The following is an 18,399-nucleotide window of genomic DNA, read 5'->3' as shown; positions in this document are numbered from 1 at the left end:
TAGCATGCTGTCAAGATTTTAAACAAAAATGTAAGCCCAAATGTCATTGTAATATAAAGTAGCATTAGAATTTAGCATCAGATTTTAGCCAAATCAAGACAAGATTTTTAATACAAACATTTAAAACAGAGTTGTAAAGGGAAAACATCGATATATTTCGAGGGAAAGTGCAATCGGTGTTTGAATAAAACAACCCCTGAATCAGTCATTTCAAAACGTGGAACAACGGTCACACTGCGACTTTGGCGACTTAAAAAGCACCCAAGAAAATTGATTTTTCGCTCAAACCGAAAGCAACACCTTTGGTCATCAAATACATTTCTCGGAATTGAACTCGCACCGCTAGGAAACAAAGAATAGCCAGCATGGCAGCATCGCAGGTAGACCAGGTGAGCGAAGGGCGGAACTGCCGAAAGCTTTCCGGCCGGAAAACGGCGTCGCCATTGAAGCCCCGTGAGCTAATATCATAATAATTCCTAATTTTCCGGCATTTTCCAGAAACGAGCCCTCAACAAGTTGAAGCACGACTTGGAGCCCTTCCGGACAGCCATCGTGGGAGCGTACGGCGTGCTAACCTGGGAGAAGCAGTACTACGCCGGAGTGGTGTTCGGCGTCATTAGCGTCCTGTACCTGGTGCTGTGGTACCTGGACCTGTCGCTGATTACCCTGCTGTCGCTGTTCGGCGTCATTAGCATTTTGCTGAACTACGCATTCCCCAAGGTGTCGCGCCTGATCTTTGGCGGAGTCAACTGGGATGGCGACCAGGAGGCCAAGTTCGAGGACGTGTGCGGCCAGGTGTGCGCCGTCAAGAGCAGTGTGGTGGTCTGGTACGAGTACCTCTTCAACGAGCGGAAGTCCACAGTGGTGAGTAGAAGCGGTAGAGACCCAGTGTGTATATGTGTATGAAAACAAAAGACCAGTTTCATGGCTCAGTATGTGCAGTAGATCTTCTTCTGCATGTGTAAATTAAAACCTCGGGTTCTATTATTATTTCATCTCACATTCATTCGTTTTGATTCCAGTTTGTAATTGTCATGAGCTTGGGTCTTTTGGCTATGGCCTGGATAGGAGCCATCATCAACAATCTACTGCTTATGTACCTGGCCACCCTACTCATCGTCATGTGGCCAGGACTACAGAACAAGGACATTTTTAAGGCCGTCACCCAAAGGGCCTCGAAGATCATCAACGAGAAGATCCAGTGCGGCAAGAGGAAGCTGCAGTAAAGGAAACCTCATCTCAAACAACCAGATAAACTCATCACCATTTGACCAAAAATATAAAACATGCCTAAGTCATCTACTTGCCATTTTGCACACATCGCATCACTAAATCACACATTAGGCGCATTGAATTTGAAACTATAAATATCCTAAAAGATAAGAGCAGCGCATACAGACTATTCTCATCGGAAATCTAGCAAATCCGTGGTTCTGGCCCCATCACATCTCCTACTATAAGTTTGTAACATGTAAGACAGAAGGATTCTCGAAACGAGGCGTACGGAGAGAGAAAAAGAACGCGCAACAAAAGACATGGCATTTTTGTGATTATTTTGTGAGTTAATTGAAATTTATGATAATCCCAAGTAAGATAAAAAAGGAACTTAAGCGTCTAATGAACTATATTTAAATAAAGATTTCAACTGAATAGATCAATCACTGACGGTCTCTTGACCTAGATCGCGTGCGGGACCTGACGTGCTTGCTCCTCTTGGTCTTCTTTTTGTGCTTGCTGGGGTGCCGACGATGGTTTTCATCGAGACTGTCATCGCTCTCTGAGCTGGAGTCGTGGTCCACCTTTCTCGATTTGTTTTTGGACTTCTTTGAGTGTTTTCTTGACTTCTGACTGGATGATTTCTTCTTGTGCTTCCTGCGTTCATATGCAGAGTCGGAGTCGCTCTCGGTGGACTCTCCCGTATCGTCTGCCTCGTCTGAACTACTCTTTGTTCTTCTGGTGCTCCGGGGACTCTGCGAACGCTTTCGGTCACGGTCCTCCCGCTTCGGCTTAGATGGGCTTCTGCCTCTGGGACTCGGCGAACGACGACGCTCACGTTCCTCGCGTTTAGATACAGAGGAGCTACTACTCCGTAGGTCTTGCACATACTTCTTTTCTCGATCCACCTCCTCTTTGTAAGATTTGGCTTCTTTGTACGATTTTCTCTCGTCCTTGTACGTCCTGCGATGTTCGTCCTTGCACGTTTTCTTGTCTTCATATTTGTAAGACCTTTTATCTTCTTCCTTGTATCTCATGCGATAGTCTTCTTTACTAGATCTCTGGTCCTCTGACTTTGAACTCTTTTGATCTCGAGCTTCATCCCGGTCTGATCTAATTTCTTCCCTGCGGTCTCTATTTCTTCTTCCTGACGGATTTTCCTGCTTCACAATAATCTGGCCATGCTCGTTTTCATGTTTTTTGAATTCTTCGTATTTGGCAGTGTCTGAAAGTAATTTTTTAAGAAATGTTAAAATGTCACAAATTTAAAGAATTTGAATTTTCCAGGCTTTACTTACTTATGCACTTGCCATACTGAGAGTACTCCTTGCGGGATACGGGCTGACAAAGGAACTCGTTGAACGCCTCTTTGGCTCCTCCAATTGCCATTTTGACAATAACTCGCCCTGCATGGTCATCAAAACCTTGGATTTGGCCATACTGATCCTTCTGCTTGCCGCCCAGGATGCGCACGTAGGCCTGCTTCTTGATCTCTAGTACCTCGTTCTTTTCCGGCTGGACCAGTAGAGCTTTAGGTTTGAGCGCCTTATCTGCTCCCAGACCCATGCCTTTGGGTCGCAGAAAGGGGGCATCATCGATGGGTCCTGAGCCCTTCTTTTTTGGCGGTGGATCAACCCAGCCCATGCCGCGCAGCATAGCTAAGCCAAATTGTTGTATAGGTATGTTGTCATAGTCATCTAATGTTGCCTCCTTGGCACCATCGAGGGGCAGTTCGTCTGCCTTAAGAGCGGGTAGGACAAGTTTATGGTCATCTAGGCCTTCGGCACCGTTATTTTGGATGGCAGATATTAATTCCCGAGCTGCTCTCTGTTCCAGACTCTCTGTTGGACCGCCTGCGGTGACTTCTGCTATAGACTGGGCCACAGGAGTCACCTCCTCTGGATCCGGTTCCTCCTCGCCAAGCAGAACTGCCCGCCTCCTCATCAGGCTCGCCAAAGCGGACGAAGTCTTCTGCATGCCGATCATTTTGATGGTAAGAGGAGCAGCTTCCACCTTTTCGCTAAAGGTTACATATGAGTATAAAACTATTTCAAGGTATTTTAACTTACGCGACTGGCATGATTTCGTTTCCTTCCAAACATTTTATCAACTCCACCTTGCTTTCCTCTTTCGGCTGCTTGCTAGGCAGAATGTTTGGTTTCTTGGACAACTTACTAAAGCCAAAAGATATCTTCTTGGCCTCCATGGATTAGTATTGTTATCTAGTTAATAAATGAATAACTATTAAAAACAATTTGAAGCCAAAATGGATCGTAAACAAACAGGCCACAGCTGACTCGCGGTTTGTTATCGTTATCGATAATTGATTTAATTTATGAAACGCTTACACTACACTTTTGAAGTATTTCATAAAATAATTTATTTTCCCATTTATAACATTAGAACTACCATGAAGTAAATTTAAATCCATTTTTAGCAGTTATATTAAAAACAAAAACAATACAAGATAGTCACAATATTAAAAAGTTTGACGCTGTTTGTGTAACTCATCATTCCAAATAATCGCTCTTCCCCACGTTATATTCAGAAAGTCCTACAACGTTTGCTTTTTTAAAGGTGATAAAATTTCCATCAATTATTTGTTAACTTCTTTTAAGTTTAATTGGTAAGGCTTCGCAGGCCACATGGCTGATTGACTTTAAACTAAAAGAATTAACATTTTAACTATGATATGATAGAAATGTAAAATAAAATTTAAATCTTTATATTAGCAATTGATTTTTAGTAACACTTACACCGTAGAAAATATTATTTATTTTCATATGTTTAAATGTTTTCATTTCGCGTAAGCCTCAAGGTGGAAAATTGAAAACCAATTTGGGCGCTTTTTAAGAATCGCAGTTAGTGCGAATGCAATTCTGCGACATCGATAACAAAAGTTGCATAGTGTAAGCATACTGTTTCTCGATATCGATTCTTAAGAGAGCTTCTGCTTCGAATTGTAAAGAATTTGAATTAAACTTGTAAGCGATCGCAAACTTCTGTTAGCAGTAAGTGAGAAAAGAAAAGGAATTGGAAGAAGGAATTGGCAGAAGTAACTAAAAAGCCGGTCCGCTCAATTTCCTATCGAACCTTCTCGAATAATGTGTCATCGGCGGGTCTAACCTCACTCATTCTCTTTCAAACAGCGGCAGCGCCAGCACGAGTTCAATTGTTTTCACGCAGAAATAAATTAAACAGCCAGAAAGATGTTCGGTGGACAGCAGCCAATACTCGTGTTGAGTGAGTATGAAATTTGCACGTCGTAGAGCCCAATTGCAATCGAATTACCCGCCGGCAGGTCAAAACACAAAGAGAGAATCGGGCCGCAAAGTGCAGTTGGAGAACATCCAAGCCGGAAAGGTATGCGTGACTCACATGTCTGGGTCTTGGGTTATTGTGTTCTCGCGTTTTCTGACCATCTGCTGATTGAAACGCCTTTTTCCAGGCCATCGCTGATGTGATACGCACATGTCTGGGGCCCCAGGCCATGTTGAAGATGCTGATGGACCCCATGGGCGGCATCGTGATGACCAACGATGGCAACGCCATCCTGCGTGAGATCACCGTGCAGCACCCGGCGGCCAAGAGCATGATTGAAATTGCCCGCACACAGGACGAGGAGGTTGGCGATGGTACCACATCGGTCATCGTCCTGGCCGGCGAGATGCTGGCCGCCGCCGAGCCCTTCCTCCAGCAACAGATCCACCCCACTGTTATCATTCGCGCCTACCGCGAGGCCCTCGAGGACATTGTCGGCCACTTGCAGTCCCAGCTAAGCATCCAGTTGGACGTCAAGGATAAGGCCAAGATGGCCGATGTGGTCAAGGCCTGTGTGGGCACCAAGTTCATTGGCAAGTGGTCCGACCTTGCCGTCAAGATTGCCCTGGACGCCGTCGAGACGGTGACGCTGAATGAGAATGGCCGTTTGGAGGTAGACATTAAACGGTAAGAATGATTGGCAAATAAAAATTGAAATGCAAATTTCTTTAACTAAATTTTTGAATAATTATTAACTTTGTTACTTTCACAGCTATGCCAAGGTGGAGAAGATCCCCGGTGGCGCCATCGAGGAGTCGTGTGTTCTTAAGGGCGTGATGATCAACAAGGACGTGACGCATCCCAAGATGCGACGCCTCATCGAGAATCCCCGCATCGTGCTGCTTGACTGCTCGCTGGAGTACAAGAAGGGCGAGAGCCAAACCAACGTGGAGATCATCGGGGAGCAAGACTTCACCCGCATGCTGCAGATCGAGGAGGAGTTTGTGCAGCGCATCTGCGCCGACATCATTGCCGTGAAACCGGATTTGGTATTCACTGAGAAGGGCGTCTCCGATCTCGCCCAGCACTATTTGCTGAAGGCTGGCATCACGGCCATCCGTCGGCTGCGTAAGACTGACAATCTGCGCATCGCTCGCGCCTGCGGTGCCACCATCGTGAACCGCACCGAGGAGCTGACCGAGAAGGATGTGGGCACCGGAGCTGGACTGTTCGAAGTCAAAAAGATCGGCGATGAGTACTTCACTTTCGTGACGGAGTGCAAGGAGCCCAAGGCCTGCACCATCCTGCTGCGCGGTGCCAGCAAGGACATCCTGAACGAAACGGAGCGCAACCTGCAGGACGCCCTGCACGTGGCACGCAACTTGGTGCTGGAGCCACGCCTGGTAGCTGGCGGCGGAGCCGTTGAGATGGCTGTCTCCCAGCTGCTCACGCGCAAGCAGGTTAAGGGACCATACACGGCGGTGGCCCACGCCCTGGAGATCATACCGCGCACACTGGCTCAGAATTGCGGCGCCAACACGATCCGTGCCCTGACCGCTCTCCGCGCCAAGCACGCTTCCCACACCGGCGATGGCGTCTGCGCCTGGGGCATCGACGGCGAGTCCGGCGAAATCGTCGACATGAACGTGAAGAACATCTGGGAGCCGCTGGCCGTCAAGCTTCAGACTTACAAGACCGCCGTGGAGACGGCCATCCTGCTGCTGCGCATCGACGACATCGTCTCTGGATCAAAGAAACGCGGCGGCAACGAGCCCACCAACCCGGCGGCCATGGCCCAGGGTCAGGAGTAGTAGCCTGCGATCAACCACGTGTATTAATAATGCTTACTATCCTTTAATACTTAATTTAACACTAAAAAGAAAGAAAAAAACAAAATCCCACACACGCCACCCCAAATGTTTAACATTTAGATTTCAGCCAGGCATTGTTGGCTTCTCTGGAAGGAGGAAACACATCCGCCGGCCGCCTACACACAAATTCAAATGCATTTGCTCTCATTAACAGTACACAAATAAAATTGTTAAAACTCATAAATGCTTATAAATCCCTTATTTAATGAGGTACTTGTAAAAATTAAATACAATAATTAGGCGTAGCTAGTTTACCTCCTCCTGGTTGCATTGTTCTACTTCATATAGCCTTTCGTCCATTAGTTTGAGCACTTCTAAGCCAATTGAAGTGAAGTGGGGATGTAGATATCGGGCAAACAGTTCCAGGCAGTTTGGTTCCTTCTGGTCCTCATCCAACAGAAGGTACTCCCTCAGCCAAGACAGCAGTGGTGGTTTGTGGGAATGCACAATGCTGGGCACGCTGAAGAGCAGCTCGGTCTGCTGGATATCTTTTCCGTAGTTCTCAGAAGCATCGGAGCGACAGGCCACGTAGAGCATCTCGTATGGCTGCTTCTGGGTGAGATCCGACTGCGGAGGAGCAATCAGTTCATGGTCTGCGCAGAGTTTGTACCATCGGAGCTTGTGGAGCAAGCGGAGATTCCAGCTGGGCAAGAGCTGCTGCTCCAGGGCCAACTGATGCAGCGCCGAATTGGTGCACCAGATGGCCACCAGTGACCGTGAGTGCGTGAGCTGCGAGAGCGGTATGTGCGACAGTTGCTCATTGCTCAGCATCGAGTATCCCAGCTCCGGCTTGGCCCGCTTTATCCTGCGGATGTACTTATTCCGCCACGGAGGATCCAGCACGATGAGATCGTAGGCGGGCAGAAGTTGGTGCAGCAGTGCAGGCAGATTGTCCACATTGTGGTTGAAGAATCGGGATTGATTGGGAATCAAGTACACGTCACGGGATCCATCAACTCCCAGGAACCGCTGCATTCGCCCACTTTCGTTGGCACCATGCAACTGCGGCACGTTGTAGTCATCCTCCCAGTGCCTCTCTATCGGTGGACTGTCCCCCAGTTCAGGGGGCATGCTCAGAAGTTCTAGATATCCATTCACTAAGTGTAAATCCTCCAAGGACGACGGATCTTCTACGCCGGCTTTCCTTTTGCGCTTCCTGGTCTTGGCTTCCTCATTTCCTTGGCCAGTCTTTTTGGGATGGAACTGGAACAGTTCGGACTTGATCTTAAATTCGCCATATGATTCGTTTATCAGTTTCCTGTGGTCCAAGAACACTGCCAATTTCGAATCTTCAGTTTTCTTTTGCAATTTCAACATTTCCGAAATTGAAATGTTTATCTGAATAATCATCACTGCGTCGTCTATCGATAGTTTTTCCAGGGCGCGAAATATTACCAAAATATAAAATAATTGAATACCGACGGTATTGATTTTTTATTATTAACGATAGTCATTAAAAACTGAAGTCTATATGCACAGTTAAATAAACCTTAAATATTATAGAGTTTTAGAGTTATACCCACTACTAATAACGGGTCTTATTCCTGCTTAAATTAAAATAATCCCTTATATGGATTAACAAATCAGCATGGAGTCTTCGATTTCCACGACGATTGTAGTAGCAAAGCTCCTCGCTGGAATTTTCGGCTATAAATCTCAACATTGTCCACATGTCCAGCTTATATTTGCATCTCAGGGGATTATGCTTTTGGTTTCCCTTTAGGAAGAAGAAGGCGGGTGGGGACTCTACGAGGAACTTCTTTGGGATACTAGCTCCATTTATATCCATCTTGTACAGAAGCACTGACTCCTGTTTCAGTTTATCGGCCAGCCAATCCAGATTTGCCATTAGACTCCTATTGACTTCCGCGCCATTTTGCAAGGAGTTGTAGAAGCAAAGCGCTATATCATTATCACAGGCGTACATAAGTTCGTTCCAGCTATCAAGGCTTAAATTCTCAACCGTGGGATCTCTAGCAGTGGGCTCCTCGGCTATCCCCTTAATCACCTGATCGCAGAAATCCCTGAGACTCTCCAGGTCGGGCAGTTTAGGCCCAGTAAAATCCCCAAAGAAGAATACCTTTCCAGTCGAATTTGCGGCGTATATCAGGGGAAATGAGTCCACTGTACATCCTTCGTCACTCCGAGAGAAGCTGAAGTCATCCTCATTGAAGATGAACGACTGCCACACATCGTCCACGAAGAAGTCCATCTCGCCGCCAAGAAGCCCAGGGGCAGCTAGTCGGTATACCATATCTATCCATTTCTCCAGCGCTCCGATATCATCCGCAAACACATGAAGAACTACGACGGTCGGTCGCCTGTGGATCTCCCACGATGATCGCAATTTTCCAAAATTGGGAAGGCGCTGGAGTCGGTCTTTGTATTTTTCCGGAAAAAAGGTTTTGAAGTTCGGCGGCGGCGGGTTGTAGCCGCAGTAATATTCAGACATGTTTACATCATTCAATTGGCCAACCAAGTGAAATTGCAGCTCGCTTGACTCATTATCAGCTGATTAGTCATAATAATTGATTAAATACGATTGCAGTGGAGGGCCTGAGTTTCCGACTTATCGATAGAAATTAAGTTCGATTTTTGTCAGCCGCTCAAAATTTGAAATAGTAACTTTTCAAAATCTAAATCTAAATTCACTTAAAAACACTGCGTATATTTCAAAACTAATGTGGTATCAATAAGCATGATGTTGAGGATTACAGGGTAAATAGATTAGTGTAGCAATTGGTAATTGTCCTTTACAAAGAACAGACTTGGAATAACCTAATACACAATTGCCCTTTGAGATTCACCCTTTGCAATGTTTCGATTGAAAATAGGTTGACCGACTTAAATAAAATCTCTTCAAATAAATCTATTCTAATCACAATAAGTGCCCGGACTCAGGACCTGGTTTCCACGCTCCTGTTCATCGCATTCAGGATCATATCCTCGAAGTGCTGGATGTTGGTCATCACGGTCAGGCTGTGGGCACATTGATCTGCATTGGGTGCATTGCTGATCACCCCGAAGAGGAAGTGACGGGGGTTGTTCCAGGTGGAGAAGGCGTTGGTCGACAGCTCGGAGGTGAACCCACCGCCACTGTCACCCTGGCAGGCGAGCGACTTGCCCTGCGTGAAGATGCAGAACTTGTCCGCCTGGATGTCCCGCAGATTCTGACGGCACACGGAATTCGACTTGGATACGGCCGGTACAAACTGGAGTTCGTGCTTGTTCTCGATGTTCCAGCCAGCAAACTTGCCCTGCACCTCATCCGTGACGCTCTCCTTCTCTGCAAAGCTGGCGAAGGTAACGCAAATGGGCCGGATTACGTGGCTCAGCTCGAAGGGCTCGTCGAGGGTCAGAAGGGCCAGATCCTGGTAATAGTTTTCCGTCCTTCCTTTGTAGCCACTGCGAGTAATAAACCAGTGCTAAGAAACGTGAAGGAGCCAGTTTCCTTTTACTTACGGTGCTATTTCTATGAGCCTCACATCCCGTCGCTTTTCATCCGGAGAAGTTTCTCCGTAATTGCGGTAGAACTTGGCCGCAATTACCCGGAAGGTGTCGTAGCTGTAGGGCAGTCGAGTACCCTCGTCGTACACGCAATGTGCGGCGGTTATGACTAGGTCCGGGGTGAGTAGCGATCCTCCGCACTGAAAGTGGTAGTCCTTCTCGTTGTGCCACACATATCTGCACAGGGAATATCAATGAAATCATCGGGATGGATAGTTAGCAGACTTACAGTCCCACATGCCAGGGCACAACCGTGTTGTTGATCGTATAACCGCCGGACGAGAAGCTTTTTATGGGCGTGGCTAGCTGGCCGCAGTCCTGCTCGCATCGCTGGCGTCCGCGGTTCCAGTATCCTCCCTTCATGCACCGCATTTCTGGCAGTGGACTCAGGGTCTTGAATCCGGTGGAGCAGACAAACTTCACTTCGGTGCCGGGCGGATGGAATGGTTTGCGGCAGTCCACTTGCTGTCCATTGTGGGTGCACAAGGCCTTCGTGGAGTAGCCATCGAATTCTCCGGCAGTGCTGCAGTATTCTACGGAAAAGCAAGGAGTACATGTGAGAAATTACTACCAGGGAACGGCCAAAACACAGTCACTCACTCACGCATTTCGGGATTGTGGAAGTACTCCACTTTTTCTTGGCGCAGTAGCTGCTCTCCTCTCCCTCCAGCACATATCCCTGCTTGCAGGAAAAGCGCACTGTTCCCCGTGTAATGGGTCCAGTGAGGACGCGGCTGCCGTCACCCGTCAGGATGGGCCTTTCGTCGCCAAGTGGCAAGGGGCATCCGAGCAGCTCCAGCGGAGTCTCATTCACAACGGGTGTGGTCACCTTTTTGGTGGTGTTGCATAGCAGTGGTGCCTCATCGGATCCGTCGTAGCAGTCGTTCTCCCCATTGCATGACAATGACCCCGAGATGCACCCACCTGTTCCGCACTTAAAGGAGTACGCTGGACACTCCATGTGGCCGCACAGCTCCACCGACTCATCAAAGCCCGTTCCATCCTCACAGTCGTCCTTGCCGTCGCACAGAAAGTTGCTCTTGTCCAGGCAATTTCCGGATGGGCATTTGAACTCATTTTCCCTAAATGGGAAGAGAAGCAATTAATGTATCCATTCCTAGTCCTCATCCTGTTATCTACATTTCAGTACTCACAGGCAATTGCCTTGAAGCCGTCGATTGTGCTGCCGTATATCGTCCTCGTTGCCGCATCTCAACCTGGTCTCATCGGAACCATCTGCGCACTCATTGACTCCATTGCACCCAGCTGTCCCGATCACACATGCTCCATAGGTGCACTGGAAATAGGGCTTGGTGCAGTGCTGCCGCTGGGAGACACAGGTCAACGCCGTCTCATCGGATCCATCCGGGCAGTTCTTCTCGCCATTGCAGACATCGTACTGCGAAATGCAGCTGCCGTTGTCGCACTCAAACTGCGAGCTGTCACATGCCGCAAATACTTCAAAAAGGATCCATTCGATTAATATATTTTAAGGATAATGGTGTGTTCCTTTACTTAATTGTTCTGACTGCGTAACCACATATATTGGAATCAAGTTTCATTAATTTAGAGCACTTTTATCACAGTAAGAGAGGTGTTACTCGTATATACTTTACTTTTATATAAACTACATTTTAAATTTAATGAAAACTTACGTTAAGTATAAATGAGTAACTTTCATAATTCCAAGATCCCCACTTTTACAACTTATGCAAATCGGCTTCGTTTTAATTTTCTTTATTTTATTTTCACCATTTAAATAATGCGATTGTGTATTGCTGTATAGACATTTTTCCTAGCATTTGAGTGGATTAATATGCCTGTAAAAACTGCCGGCAGCTTAACTAAATTACCGCGTTTTTTATTATTTATTTCCGTACACAATCTTTTACCCTTCACACTTAGTCAGTTCCCTGGAGTGTACTGAACAAACTAAAAATCAACAGAGATAAACAGATCGCGATTTCAAGATGAACCGGCTCAAATCGAGTTCTGAGAATCTCTCTGTGAGAACAACGCATTTACATATGTACAGAAAATGTTTATTTTCGTTCCATTTGTATTATCATTTGAACTTTACTCACTTGTTCTGAATCTCAATAAAAACGCGCAGAGGAACAATGGATTTGATAAAAACGATATTAGTTGCATAATCCTTATTTCTGATGCACTATTATGCACTCGATCCAGGTGCACAAGGCAATCACATAGGTATGCCTAAAACAAGTGCGTGCTGATTAAAGTCGTCTGGAAAGCACTTGTCGCCGAGCTAAGAACGAGTCCGACCGAGCTTACAAAGCGAACTGAGCTCCAAAGTGTTCAAGCCGAATCTTATACCAATCAGAAAACACGTTTTAAGAGCACCTCATCAGTATCGATTAGAGTGCTAAGAGCTTCAGTTCATAATAGAAGTCGAGTAAGTGTAGTATTTATATCTCATTTTATTCACCAATATCTATCGATATCGCAGAAAAATGATATATGAAATTTCGTGTTTGCATTTCCACTAGCTGAGTAACGGGTATCTGATAGTCGGGGAAGTCGACTATAGCATTCTCTCTGTTATCAAACTTTTAGCCAATTCATTATGGAGACTTTTTGCTGCACTGGTTTGAGTCCGTGCTAGAAATAGGGGTTTCGCCTAATTCTTTTGAAAGATTTTAAGGAAACTAACTAGGAAAATCAATTTCTTGTATTTTTAAAGAAGTAGTTTTCTAAATGTAGAAAACATACATAAAATTAAATTCGTAAAAGTTAAATCAATTAATAGAAACGGTTAAATAAAAATGACCCTCTTATAAATACACAATAAAAAAAATGTGTAAGTTGTTTTAAATTCTAAAAGAACTCTAAAAGAAATTTTTCGCAAATTACAGTTTTTGATGCTAGTGCTGCCAGATCTTCGAAATAATGATTAGCTTCCACGTAATCCAACGTCTCTTTCAGATTGTATTCATTTCCATCCGTTCTACGCGTAGCGTCCGATGTAGAAACTACGAAGTCTACATTACACTGGTGTAAAATATAATTTTACATTTGTATGGTTTCAATTTCCACTAAAAATTTTATTCTTGGATAGCACGGCAAGAAAAAATATTAATTTTTATGGGCAAGATACTTCTTAAGCCAAAGAAGTTTAGCGCCAAATGAAGAATATTGTTATTAAGAATTTAAAATGTGGGTCTGCGATTTTAGGAGTACCACCCTTTTGAATTACCTACAATTCCTAAACCAACTATTTCACATTAACAATCCAAAGACAGCTTTTAAATTATTTAAATCGTTTTGTTTAATTTATTTGTTTCATTTTCCACATTCTCACTGGTTGCTGTTTGTTTTGTGTTTGTTCTTTTTACGTGTAGTTTATATTGATAATTTACAACTTACGGAGCTAACATAGAATGGCATTAAATTAGAGTTACATCGATTAAGTATGAACGGAGCCTGCGGGTCCAATCGTCGATCGCGGGGAGGGGAAATTACAAGTAGAAAATGTAGTAGAACCGCAAAGTATCTGTAGGTCTGATCTGATCGGATGAAGTAGGTATATAGGAAAAGTAGTAGTCTCTTATGGATAGGCCTGCTCGGCCGAGGGTCAGAGAGTTTAAAGTAAAAGCCACTAGCAAATGTACAAGTAAGTAGCGATTATTTAACTATTTACTACGAATGCACTGGTAAGTAAGTAGTAGGTAAGTGGTAGGATGCAGTACTGTATGCAAGACCCCACCGAATCGTCTTCCTTTTACGTATATCTGTTGCTACGATAATCCACGTTTAAATATTTATGTATTGTATTTTAGCGTCTATTCTTGGTTTGCGGTGGCGGGGACACCCCATTCGATCCACGCATATGCGTTTAAAATCTATAACATTTAACTTATTCTTATTTACGTATTTGCATCTGCCTCCGTTCCGTGCCGCAGAATTACTCTCTTATTGTTTGTCCATTTCGACTCGATCCCCACATAAGTACATAAATATATATATAGATTTATAAATATAATATATCTATAATCGAATCTTAGGCGGTAGTACGTATACATCTTCTGCAGGACCTCGTTTCGAACGGCCCCAACTGGGACCACCATGGAAACTCAACTGAAGGATCAATTTTCGGGACACACACACGGAGCGCCTTGTGGCTTGAGTCGAGCACAGCTCGTTGGATCCACTAAACTATATATATGGTATCGGTATCGGTATGGTATCGTTATAGCTAATCGGTATGGGTATCTCTATAGAGCGTACAACTCACGATCAATTAACGGATCGAAACGAGATCAAAAGCAATTTCGCATGCAAGCGGGCAGCCCGCGAACTCTTTCTCAAACAACTCAGGCTCTAATTACACTGGGAGAACGGAAAATCGCAATGGCAGAACTAAAATAATAACACAACAATCGGATTCGATTTCTCATTGTTTTTTTGTATTCTTTAGATTTTTTCAAAACCAATAATTTATTTGCGTTTGCCGGGGCAAACGGTTTGTCGCACTCCTCATCTCGCCGCTTCTGTCGGATAATCTCATAAACGCTTGTCATTAAACTAAACATAATAATAATAAAATTAGGCATTAATTTAATTTAAAAGGTAAACACACTACACATTACTTAAAGAAACAGCTTCACTCTAGTCGTTTGGGCGAGAACTAAACAAATTCGTTTACAAATAAACAGAGTTAACTAAAATTGCATTATTTTATTTAATAAGCACAAACTATACACATTCAAATATTCGATACTCCCGAAAACGTTTGTTCTTCGTGTCGTAATATGTTTACTTGGCTAACAAATTCTATTTATATTTAAGTTAAAGTTTAATAGTTTTCATTTTGTTTTTGTATCCTTCGTTACGTATCTTAAATTGGTTTAGAACATGTTTTTACCAAAAATTCATATCAACAGAATTTTGCTCGCATTCAACATTATAATGGTATACATTCATTTTTTCTTCTCTTTGTGTTTCAATTTTTGAGTATTTTTCGCGAAATTAATTTAAACATAGCAGTAAGCAACAAAGGGGCAGGGCAGAGGTTTCCATTTCGAGCGAATCCTCTTGAATTATTTCGTTTGGAACTAAATTAAAATTGTTTGTTTTGCTCATTTAATTCTAAGTAGGTTTATAATCTGCGCTCTTTCCACTACTTTTTATTTACTTAGCCTAGTTAATTAGTTTGTAGTTTTGTTTCATTTACGTATTTTCGGTTGCTGCTCAAACGCTTGAAATAATTCCATTAGGTTCGATTTAGGTTAAGTTTCGTATTCGCACAAGTACCATCAAAATATTTAAATATTATTCATTTAAGTAAATAGTTCTTTTGTTACAATATAGTTGCTTTGTATCTGTCTCCGCGTCAGTACGCCCAATCCCACATACACCCTACGGATCTAAGGATCTACGGATCTAAGGATCTACTGATCTAAGTGTCCTCCTTGGACCGCCGCCGCCGCAGCCGCTGCCGCCGCCGCCTTCTGGGCCTGCGCCTGCTTCTCCTGCTCGTTCAGCTCCTTGATCGCCTGGATCTCCTTCTTCAGCTTCATCCGCCGGTTCTGGAACCAGATCTTGATCTGCCGCTCCGTCAGGCACAGCGCGTGCGCCATCTCGATTCTCCGTCTGCGGGTCAGATAGTGATTCGTGTGGAACTCCTTCTCCAGCTCGAGCGTCTGGTAGCGGGTGTATGTCTGTCGGCCGCGTCTTCGCAGACCATTTGTACCTGAAGATCGGAATGGGAAACATTGGTAAGTAACCAGAATATTATACTTTTAATATTATTCATTTTGGATCTGCATCGACGAAATACATTTGCAATCAAAAGTATCTGTCTTATAACAGCTGCTCCAAAACAAATGCAGATGTGTGTTAAAAAAACATTGACAAAGTGACTAAGTAAATATATATGCTTATAGATTTATTGGCCTAATTATTTATATAGGATGCCACAAAAGCGATTTAATTGGTTGTATTAACGTTTAAGACCACATGATTCACATTATTAATAAAATTGCCTCAAAATTTGAGTCATATTGAGCAGCAGTGACAGAGTGTTTTCGGGTATTTATGTTTTGGCCTTTCATCGGGCAAATCAAATTGAAAAATTGCAACAAGCAGCTCAACATTTGTTTGCTGTTCGCCGTTGTTGTTTGGCCAAGTCGTAAATATAAATTCTGCTTTTTGCCAGCGATCATCAAGCAGCTCGAACGTAGGCCGCAATTGCCAGCAAAGGGGGCCAAATCGAAAGGAAAGGGGATCTCAGCGCAAAAAATACATTTCATCTTTACGAGTATCGCCGAGTATTTGCCAGTTTGCCAGTTTGCAGTTGCGGTTTTTGTTTCTCCGCCGCGATCGTTACTTTAAATTGATCGTTTGCCGCTGCACCGCCGATGTTGCTGCCGTGCTGTCATTGCAGCCAGATCCGCAGTTCCACAGTTCCACAGTTGCTCAGATACAAAGATACACAGATCCGCAGATGCAGCCACATTAAAATGAAAAGGAGAAACGTGCGAGCACTCGGTTGTGGCATTGCACTGGGGATATGGCGAATGTGGCTACTTAAATTGCAGTTATGCCAGATAATGCCCGTTTAATTGGCAACCTGGGAGTGGAGATGGGGCAGGAGGAGCAGGGGTATCCAGAGGAGCCGGGGGAGCCAGAAGTCGCATCAACAGGCCAGCACAATGCCGTGTTTAATCTCTGATTTTAAATATTTATGAAGTTTAATTTGCCTTCAAGTGCAATAACTCAATTTCGTGTGTGTGCAAATGCACTGCAGCTGTCTCTGGCCCATCTCCCATCGAAGAAGAGGCCCAGACAATGTCTGATATTATCGAAATCAACCCATACCAAACCAAACCATACCATACCAACCAACCAACCAGCCAACCCACCCATTCGACCATGTTAACTTGGCATTTTGGAGACCAGGTCTTTCTCCTGGGCCCGAGCACAATGTTAAGTTAAATATTATGAGCATTTATTATGTTATAAATTTGGCCTAAAGGTATTAACAAATTTATGCCGACACGAAAGTCATAAAGTGAAAACGCATTTATCTTTCACTCACACACACACACACGTGTGCAGCGTACGTAGCGAGTGCAATTGTGTGGGTGTTGGAAATAAATGGCGAAAAAATTTTATAGACAATAAAAATGATATGGAAATAAAATGGCCAGGATGCAACAAAGAAATTATCATCTATATGGGCTCGCTCATGCATGCTGATAAATTTCCTTAATGTGGCTTTATTTTTAAACTGCCTTGTGAGAATTATGAAGACCCATTTAATGTGCCAGAAAATTGGCCAGTGACAGGTCACAAGATTTGCGATGCGTCAGTTTATGGCAATTTGTCGGCCATATCTCTCAGAAGGACTTAACGAAATGGTAGCAAAAATACAGCAACCTATTTGGGTAAATCCGCGCAGATTATTTGTTTAAAGTGCTGTTGGAATTTCAATTAAACAAAGAAGCCCCCACTCGTCGAAGAATTCCCAAGTAATTTCCACGCGATTCGCGGCCAAATAAGAAGCGCAAAAGGCTGTAGTATACTCGTAAATAAATTTATTTGGCTCTAAACCTGTTTGCTGATTAACTTAAATCCCCGGCAGTCGTCGTGCCAGCTTCTTGGCCTGGAAAATACATCACGCTGAGGTTTAGCAAAAGTTTCATTTTATTTAGGACCCGCCGGCGAAGTAGGAGATTTTGTTTGAGGAGTACGTGAGCTTTGCTCGGCAATTCTAAATGGAATTTGTCACTCGGCGACCGACTATTTTATCGCAACTTACAGCCCCACAAAAAAGGGAGCCCTACGTACGCGTATGTATATGCAAAAATAAACTTTTTACGAAACTTTGCTTTGCCGCGATTTTTTTTCCCAACCACCCCTCCGAGTTTTTCTCACCCGTTTTAGAATTTTTTCCAGTACTGGCCAAGTTTCCAAATTTATTAAGCGAAAAAGTGCGAAATTCATTTTGCTGGCTCGCTTCTTTGCTTCTTCTTCTTCATCTGCGTCCTGCTGTGCTGTGCCATTTTCTTTTGTAGACTTTTGGAAAATTTTTGTGTATTTCTAAGTACATAATTTAAATGCTGGTATGTGCGGGCGAGGGGGTGGCACAATAAAACTTGGTATGGCAAGGCGCGAAATTTCTTGTAGATAATTTAAACGAGGGCGGTGGGCGAAGTGAAGTGGGGGTGTGAGTCTAGGAAATCTTTTTTCAGAATATTTATTCGGTTCCCGTCGGTTTTCCATGGGGCCTTTCCATGGCTTTTCCTCGGCCGCCCTGAAGATACATTTTCAAGGTTTTGTCGACTACGTCTTCGTGTGTTTTTTCTTTTTTTTTTTGCTTTTTTGGGGCAGCACAGCTGCGCCTGGGTCCCCAGTACGTGTTATATTTTTTAACTTAAATTCCTCAGGGATTTAAAGTTTTGACAGTTTACGTGTTTCCCATTTGCAGCGAACTTTGAACCGAAACGAAACGGAGCGATATCTATGCCCGTCCCGTTCGCGCCGCATATATCCGTCTCTTTCCGCCCAAGGGGGAGTGACT

The 18,399-nt window shown here is 44.2% G+C and overlaps 7 protein-coding genes across 13 annotated transcripts in view; 2 read left to right on the top strand and 5 right to left on the bottom strand.

Moving 5' to 3' along the window:
* The first annotated feature begins 79 nt into the window (after positions 1 to 79).
* On the top strand, positions 80 to 1,658 carry LOC27208184 (ADP-ribosylation factor-like protein 6-interacting protein 1). Its single transcript, XM_016183791.3, has 3 exons — positions 80 to 389; positions 499 to 864; positions 1,023 to 1,658. The coding sequence occupies exons 1-3, from the start codon at positions 366 to 368 to the stop codon at positions 1,224 to 1,226; spliced, it is 594 nt and encodes a 197-aa protein (XP_016034361.1). The 5' UTR covers positions 80 to 365; the 3' UTR covers positions 1,227 to 1,658.
* LOC6727788 (G-patch domain and KOW motifs-containing protein) lies at positions 1,607 to 3,534 on the bottom strand. Its single transcript, XM_016176572.2, has 3 exons — positions 3,285 to 3,534; positions 2,514 to 3,235; positions 1,607 to 2,440 (listed from the first exon to the last, which is right to left on the bottom strand). Exons 1-3 carry the CDS (start codon positions 3,419 to 3,421, stop codon positions 1,659 to 1,661), a joined length of 1,641 nt encoding a protein of 546 aa, XP_016034360.1. The 5' UTR covers positions 3,422 to 3,534; the 3' UTR covers positions 1,607 to 1,658.
* A 572-nt stretch (positions 3,535 to 4,106) lies between these two features.
* Positions 4,107 to 6,531, top strand: LOC6727787 (T-complex protein 1 subunit gamma). 2 transcript variants are annotated; one of them, XM_016175468.3, is made up of 5 exons: positions 4,107 to 4,226; positions 4,365 to 4,458; positions 4,517 to 4,578; positions 4,664 to 5,163; positions 5,249 to 6,531. In XM_016175468.3, the coding sequence occupies exons 2-5, from the start codon at positions 4,425 to 4,427 to the stop codon at positions 6,285 to 6,287; spliced, it is 1,635 nt and encodes a 544-aa protein (XP_016034358.1). In that variant the 5' UTR covers positions 4,107 to 4,226; positions 4,365 to 4,424; the 3' UTR covers positions 6,288 to 6,531. The 2 variants fall into 2 exon arrangements, with proteins under 2 accessions (XP_016034358.1, XP_016034359.1); XM_016175469.3 differs by having other exon boundaries at positions 4,110 to 4,199.
* Positions 6,532 to 7,727, bottom strand: LOC27206832 (N(6)-adenine-specific methyltransferase METTL4). The gene has a single exon (XM_016182623.3). The coding sequence runs from the start codon at positions 7,695 to 7,697 to the stop codon at positions 6,594 to 6,596; it is 1,104 nt and encodes a 367-aa protein (XP_016034357.1). The 5' UTR covers positions 7,698 to 7,727; the 3' UTR covers positions 6,532 to 6,593.
* A 35-nt stretch (positions 7,728 to 7,762) lies between these two features.
* LOC6727786 lies at positions 7,763 to 8,916 on the bottom strand. The gene has a single exon (XM_002103111.4). It carries the CDS (start codon positions 8,797 to 8,799, stop codon positions 7,873 to 7,875), a length of 927 nt encoding a protein of 308 aa, XP_002103147.1. The 5' UTR covers positions 8,800 to 8,916; the 3' UTR covers positions 7,763 to 7,872.
* A 78-nt stretch (positions 8,917 to 8,994) lies between these two features.
* Positions 8,995 to 12,166, bottom strand: LOC6727785 (modular serine protease). Of its 3 annotated transcripts, XM_016176570.3 has the most exons (6): positions 11,939 to 12,163; positions 11,009 to 11,312; positions 10,455 to 10,936; positions 10,084 to 10,387; positions 9,810 to 10,031; positions 8,995 to 9,752 (listed from the first exon to the last, which is right to left on the bottom strand). In XM_016176570.3, the coding sequence occupies exons 1-6, from the start codon at positions 12,003 to 12,005 to the stop codon at positions 9,245 to 9,247; spliced, it is 1,887 nt and encodes a 628-aa protein (XP_016034355.1). In that variant the 5' UTR covers positions 12,006 to 12,163; the 3' UTR covers positions 8,995 to 9,244. The 3 variants fall into 3 exon arrangements, with proteins under 3 accessions (XP_016034355.1, XP_044779126.1, XP_016034354.1); XM_044923191.1 differs by lacking the exons at positions 11,009 to 11,312; positions 11,939 to 12,163 and having other exon boundaries at positions 10,459 to 10,583; XM_016176569.3 differs by lacking the exons at positions 8,995 to 9,752; positions 9,810 to 10,031 and having other exon boundaries at positions 10,136 to 10,387; positions 10,459 to 10,936; positions 11,939 to 12,166.
* Positions 12,167 to 14,284: 2,118 nt separating this feature from the next.
* The window catches only part of LOC6727783 (homeotic protein ultrabithorax), a 75,565-nt gene continuing 71,450 nt past the window's right edge, over positions 14,285 to 18,399 (bottom strand). For all 4 annotated transcript variants that reach the window (XM_039294541.2, XM_039294542.2, XM_039294544.2 and 1 more), the window contains one exon: positions 14,285 to 15,567. In XM_039294541.2, the coding sequence (XP_039150475.1) occupies positions 15,266 to 15,567 (302 nt within the window). In that variant the 3' untranslated portion in view covers positions 14,285 to 15,265. The remainder of the gene's footprint in view (positions 15,568 to 18,399) is intronic.

Source organism: Drosophila simulans, chromosome 3R, assembly GCF_016746395.2.
Source record: "Drosophila simulans strain w501 chromosome 3R, Prin_Dsim_3.1, whole genome shotgun sequence".
Lineage (NCBI taxonomy): Eukaryota > Metazoa > Arthropoda > Insecta > Diptera > Drosophilidae > Drosophila > Drosophila simulans.
The sequence above is the reverse complement of the archived record's forward strand: the minus strand, read 5'-3'. Positions and strand labels throughout refer to the sequence as shown.

Excerpts from the sequence above, each read along its gene's own strand:
- LOC27208184 (XM_016183791.3), top strand. The coding sequence starts at position 366 with ATGGCAGCATCGCAGGTAGACCAG. Across the intron at positions 390-498 it reads CAGCATCGCAGGTAGACCAG|AAACGAGCCCTCAACAAGTT; the intron begins GTGAGCGAAGGG and ends GGCATTTTCCAG. Across the intron at positions 865-1,022 it reads ACGAGCGGAAGTCCACAGTG|TTTGTAATTGTCATGAGCTT; the intron begins GTGAGTAGAAGC and ends TTTTGATTCCAG.
- LOC6727788 (XM_016176572.2), bottom strand. The coding sequence starts at position 3,421 with ATGGAGGCCAAGAAGATATCTTTTGGCTTTAGTAAGTTGTCCAAGAAA. Across the intron at positions 3,236-3,284 it reads AACGAAATCATGCCAGTCGC|CGAAAAGGTGGAAGCTGCTC; the intron begins GTAAGTTAAAAT and ends TGTAACCTTTAG. Across the intron at positions 2,441-2,513 it reads TCAGTATGGCAAGTGCATAA|ACACTGCCAAATACGAAGAA; the intron begins GTAAGTAAAGCC and ends AATTACTTTCAG.
- LOC6727787 (XM_016175468.3), top strand. The coding sequence starts at position 4,425 with ATGTTCGGTGGACAGCAGCCAATACTCGTGTTGA. Across the intron at positions 4,459-4,516 it reads GCAGCCAATACTCGTGTTGA|GTCAAAACACAAAGAGAGAA; the intron begins GTGAGTATGAAA and ends ACCCGCCGGCAG. Across the intron at positions 4,579-4,663 it reads AGAACATCCAAGCCGGAAAG|GCCATCGCTGATGTGATACG; the intron begins GTATGCGTGACT and ends GCCTTTTTCCAG.
- LOC27206832 (XM_016182623.3), bottom strand. The coding sequence starts at position 7,697 with ATGATTATTCAGATAAACATTTCAATTTCGGAAATGTTGAAATTGCAA.
- LOC6727786 (XM_002103111.4), bottom strand. The coding sequence starts at position 8,799 with ATGTCTGAATATTACTGCGGCTACAACCCGCCGCCGCCGAACTTCAAA.
- LOC6727785 (XM_016176570.3), bottom strand. The coding sequence starts at position 12,005 with ATGCAACTAATATCGTTTTTATCAAATCCATTGTTCCTCTGCGCGTTT. Across the intron at positions 11,313-11,938 it reads TTTATTGAGATTCAGAACAA|TATTTGCGGCATGTGACAGC; the intron begins GTGAGTAAAGTT and ends TCCTTTTTGAAG. Across the intron at positions 10,388-10,454 it reads CACAATCCCGAAATGCGTGA|AATACTGCAGCACTGCCGGA; the intron begins GTGAGTGACTGT and ends GCTTTTCCGTAG.